This window comes from Mirounga angustirostris, unplaced genomic scaffold (genome assembly GCF_029215605.1).
Source record: "Mirounga angustirostris isolate CCGP_5_RB_7025 unplaced genomic scaffold, mMirAng1.0.hap1 SCAF_17, whole genome shotgun sequence".
In the NCBI taxonomy this organism is placed as follows: domain Eukaryota; kingdom Metazoa; phylum Chordata; class Mammalia; order Carnivora; family Phocidae; genus Mirounga; species Mirounga angustirostris.
Window position 1 is genome coordinate 9924606 of NW_026991725.1, and position 4962 is coordinate 9929567.

Consider the following 4962-nt stretch of genomic DNA (forward strand, 5'->3'; position numbering starts at 1 on the left):
CAGCTTTCACTGTTAACCTAGAAACAGGCTTATAGTATAAACCTACATGCTCCACACATGGGCTGGTTGTCTTTTCCTCCTCTAACGTTAGTCATTTACTTTGTGGAGCACGGATTCTACAGAAATATGGTACGATATCCCTGTTACTCTATGCAGAAAAACACTGAATTTGGAAAGGAGTGGAGAATTGTACTATTTCCATGGTTCTCAGCTGTTAATGTGCATGGGGAACACCTGATGAGGTTGGTAGACGTATCAATTCCCAGGTCCACACCTGAAGATTCTGATATGAGTGTCTTTTTTTTTTTTTTTTTTTTTTAAGATTTTACTTATTTGAGAGAGAGTGAGCAAGAGGGAGCAGGGGCAGGGGCAGAGGGAGAGGAAGCAGACTCCCTGATGAGTGGGGAGCCTAACATGGGGCTTGAGCCCAGGACCCTGAGAGCATGATCTGAGCCGAAGGCAGACGCTTAACCGACTGAGCCACCCAGGTGCCCCTCTGATGTGAGTGTCTTAAACAATCATTGCTTGTGATTTGGGGACAGCTGGATGGCGTTTTGGGACATAACTTTGCTAGTGTTTATGAGTGAGTCTATAGTTATATCAAAGTCTAGTTTTGGAACTCAGTTGTACCATTTACTTGCTGTGTGCTCTTAGCCAAGTTGCTTAACCTCTCTGAGCCTGGCTAAAGTTTACTCTTGTATCACATGAGGATAGTAATAGTATTTAAACTGTACTGTTTCATTGTGAGGATCAAATGGACCCTGCTTAAAAAGCACTCAGCCTGGAGTAGGTCTGAAATATCTTAGTGATTGTTAAGAAATCATGATTCGTGGTAAATATGCACTATGAATACTCTTCTTAATAATATCCATTGGTATAGTGAATTTTCCTACAGCATGTATATTTTGATTTGATTTATGAAACATTCATAATTTCAGTGATCCGGAAATCCCAATGCCCCTCCATTTCACATCTGCCTATTTTTTGCCCATTATTCCTTTCGGCCAGCTATTCTGACATTCTGGACAAACAAAACCAAACTCAAAACCAGTTTTCTTTTGAAAAGACCATCTTTATTATTTCTTGGGGCTGGACACAGCACTGAACAGAAACATCTGATACACATATATCAGTCTGGTGACTCGGGTGCCACTTCTGCTTAGAATAAACTAAGACTAAATAAATTAGGTCACGCAATCATCATCAATCACAGCGCAAGTGAAGGGAGAAGGGGAGGGTGGTGAGGAAGGTATCTTGGGGTCTCTCGGAGCAAATGGCCCCAGAGCATGACATTGAAAATAAATAACAAAAATTAAATAGCATAAATAAGTTGGAATTTAAGTTAGAGTCCCAGAGTGTCGCTGTTTGGCAACAAGCAGCGCACAGGAGAGGTAGCTGTGGAGGTTGCAGGGGTGTTTCCAAGGCTCAGACCTCTGCTCCCCAGGCAGCCCACTGAGGTCACTGGGTTCTCAAAGCTTCCAGGCCACTCAGGGATTCAGCTCAAGGTCGGTCACGTACTCCTGGACCCAGGCCTCACTGGGGTTGGCACAGGCCTGGCGGCCTTTTCTGGTCTGGAAGCTGCCGAGAGGGGTGGAAGGATTATATACTGAGGAATCCAGCAAGAGAATTCTGGGCCCACTGTGGCCCCTCACCCCACTCTCTGTCCTGGGCAGCTCAGGGCATGCCCACGTTCTCAGGGACCCTCTGCCCATCTCAGTCTAGAGAACTGCTCTCACTGGCTCAGCCCCTCTCCCCCCCGCCCCCCCCCCCGCCCGAGGGGATCCTGCTGCCACCTCCTTTCTCCCTCCCTTCCCTCTGTGCTGGGCCAATCCTTCCTGACTTTGCAAGCCCCGGGCCAGGTCAGGTTAGACCTCAGAGACAGAGGGCCGCGCCATTCCAGGATGGTGACCCTGGCCACTCTATGCCCCCACTCCAGACCCTCCCTGTCTCCCCAGAGGTGGGCAAGAAGACTGGCACTTACATCACACCAGGCTTGGAGCATTGGCTGCTGGTCTCAAAGTAGTCGACTATGAACTTGCGTGGAATCTGCTTGGAGACATAGGAGAAGCAGCAGGCTGTTGGGGTGTCAGCACCAACTGTGGAGGAAGAGCGAGAATGAGCCCGAGTCACAGTTCAGAAGGAAAAGGGAGATCTGAGATTGGATCCCTGGGAGGGTGAGGAAGCCTCAGAGGAAAACAGCTTTGCTCCGGTTGCGGGCTGGGGGACAGGGTCACTGGAAGACCCTGGTCGTCTTTGCCTAGAAATATGCCTGTCTCTGTTCTGGCTTCTGTCTGTGTCCTTCTTTCTCCTTGACTCTTTGTGGTGGGCTGTCTTTCTTGATATGATCCAAACATCCAAGCAGACTGCTCTTATCTCTCTCTGGAAATTTTGCCTGGTTCAAGAAGTCATACCCCAGCAAAAGAGAAATCTTGGACATCTCTCTTACGACATCCAAGGGACAGAGTGCTGGGGGGACCTCGGGTGAGTGAAGGGGAGAATGACCCATCGGGAGGTCACCAGTCTTGGATCCTGCCTCTTGCAAACTCATTTGCTTAGGGTCCCTCTTTTGCCATCTGTAAAATGGAACTCCAACTCCCCTACCTCCCCCTGGCTCGCAGATCTGGGGACTGGGATAGCTAAGACTCCTTTATAAAGATGAAAGTAAAAGTCTTGAAGAGAAAGGCCATGATGTTTTCGAACCCTTTGAGAAGCTCCCCATTTTCTCTCGGGGGCTCCCAAGGCCACGAGACAGAAATAGGTGTGGTCCACCGACTGCGGGGGACACGGAGTGGGGACAGCTGTGGCAACAACAGAGACTCACATGGTGCAGAGAAGACCTGGCTGCAGAGGGCCATGGTGCAGAGGAGGACGGCGAGGGCAGCCCCGGGGACCTTCATGATGCCGAGCAGTACACGGCGTGTGGGCTCGTTTGTCCGCAGAGGTGGGCCTGAGCTCTTGCTGCTGCCTGCGTCCTTCTGGAGGGTGAACAGATCTCCCCTGCTCTTTATAGGCAGCCCTGGTAGAAGGGGAAATGGAATCCGGGGGTGTGGAGGGAAATTTTTAAGCACAGTGGTGTCATCACGCTGAGTGTTGCACAACTCAGGGTCCTAAGAGACCACAGGGGTTCAGGATATCCAACAATAGCTTCTCTGAGCTCTAAGTTTCAGCCCGAAACTCGTGACTTGTTCTGGTTTCTTGTGAGGAAATGGTTTCCCCCGTGAGCAGGAGGAGAGGGGTATGTGTTGACCCAAGTCTATTCTTAGCCAGGCCCTTCCCATAAGAACTGATCTATACATGAACTCGCCTGCCCTGTCCTTCCCACAGAGCTGCGACTTCTGTGCTTCCTCAGCTGTTCTAGCTGTGCGGACAGGGTAGATGGCGTGATGCAGAGGGTGCTGTGCACCTGCCTTGGATGCAAGGAACTGAACTGGGGAATTCTCGCTGGGGGACTTGGAAGCATGAGATCACAGTTCCATTGCTCTTCCTGTCGTCAGACTGTCACCGGGTGACTAGAGGCTCTGGGTTAACACTAGATGAGGATCCGGAAGATACATTCGATGTGGGTGTAATATGTCAGGAGCCTAAAAATATTTATACCCTGTAACCTAGAAAATGCATTTCTAGGAAGGAGTTCTAAAGAAACAAACCCAAACACGGAGGCATCTTTAAATATAAAGATATCTGACTCAGCATCATTTACGATTCTAAAATAAGAAAACCTAAATTCTCCTCTATTAGGGAAGGATAAAGTAAATGCTAGATTGTTCACTTCATTCGTTAAACTGAATGAAGTGAAATAGCATAAATATATCATAATATCAGTTATAAAAAGGTAAGATGAAAAATTGTACAAGATGAAGAATTATACAAATATATGTATATATGTATATATCCACACATGTATAGCAAATACTGTAACCATATATATATATATGGGATATATATGCAAACACTAGGCACGGAAAAAATAAAAAGCATTGGGAATAAATGTCCCAAAGCATCAGTAGTAGCTGTATTTGTGTCTATGGTCTTTCGGTGATTAATTTTTTTGTTTTCCTCTTTTTCTCAATTTTTTTCTTTTTTTTTTTTAAAGTGAGAATGTATTACCTTCCTGGTCAGCCTACCAATTTATGAACACATTTTGTTTTAAAACATTTACAACATCACCATTTGGAAAGTAGTTGTTATCAATTGCCTAGTTTGAAAGAAATTTCTGATATACTAAAATTTCTGTCCAACGGCCTTTGTTAACATGAAGCTTTGATTTCCATTTCTCTGAACTCTTTTAAGGAACCTGTGTGATATTTACATAAATAATGACAAATTCAAAGCAGTTTTCTTATTTTCAGTTCATAATTTCAGTGGTGTGAAAGGGTCTCCTTTTAGCCAGATTTACATATTTTTTCTCTTCTATCTTTTATTATTTTATTATCACATAACTAATAAACCTGATCACATTTGGCCTTTGTCCTCTAGATGCTCTCGGTCTGATAGGGGCAGGTAGAGTATATAAACAGGTAACCACAGAACTTAGCAGAAAGTGCCCAAGATTCCTAGGAGAAAAATTAATGGAGGCTAACGGCACCAGGAGGAGGGAGAAATGACCTGTCTCAGGAGGATTTGAGGCTTCACAGAAGGGATGGAATTTTTCTTGGGTCTTGAAAGGTATACAGGATTCGAACACATATAAATGGCGGCGGGGGGAGGTTGGCAGTAGAGGTCCAGCTGGTGCAATCACGGGTGTGGACTTGCCAGTTCAGAGGGAGGAGTGAGTAATTCAATGTAGCTGCACTGTGGTGGAGCAAACAGGGATGAGGAAACTAAATTGGGGTCAAACCAGAAGGGGCTAGAACAATGGTGGAAATAAGACTTAAGCAAAGTGAGGTCACACCTTAGGAATTCTGTCCTTCCGGTGTCTGTAGGGTTCCTGCTTAAAACGCATGGGCTCTCAGCGTGCCTGGG

At 46.2% G+C, this 4962-nt stretch overlaps 1 protein-coding gene across 1 annotated transcript; it reads right to left on the minus strand.

Annotated features, from left to right (window-relative positions):
- Positions 1–1046: 1046 nt before the first annotated feature.
- LOC123853544 (C-C motif chemokine 3) lies at positions 1047–3020 on the minus strand. The gene is made up of 3 exons (XM_045888120.2): positions 2822–3020; positions 1982–2096; positions 1047–1578 (listed from the first exon to the last, which is right to left on the minus strand). The coding sequence occupies exons 1-3, from the start codon at positions 2895–2897 to the stop codon at positions 1488–1490; spliced, it is 282 nt and encodes a 93-aa protein (XP_045744076.1). The 5' UTR covers positions 2898–3020; the 3' UTR covers positions 1047–1487.
- Between the last annotated feature and the right edge of the window lie 1942 nt (positions 3021–4962).

Excerpts from the sequence above, each read along its gene's own strand:
- LOC123853544 (XM_045888120.2), bottom strand. The coding sequence starts at position 2,897 with ATGAAGGTCCCCGGGGCTGCCCTCGCCGTCCTCCTCTGCACCATGGCC. Across the intron at positions 2,097-2,821 it reads CCAGGTCTTCTCTGCACCAT|TTGGTGCTGACACCCCAACA; the intron begins GTGAGTCTCTGT and ends CTTCCTCCACAG. Across the intron at positions 1,579-1,981 it reads TGCTCCAAGCCTGGTGTGAT|CTTCCAGACCAGAAAAGGCC; the intron begins GTAAGTGCCAGT and ends CCCTCTCGGCAG.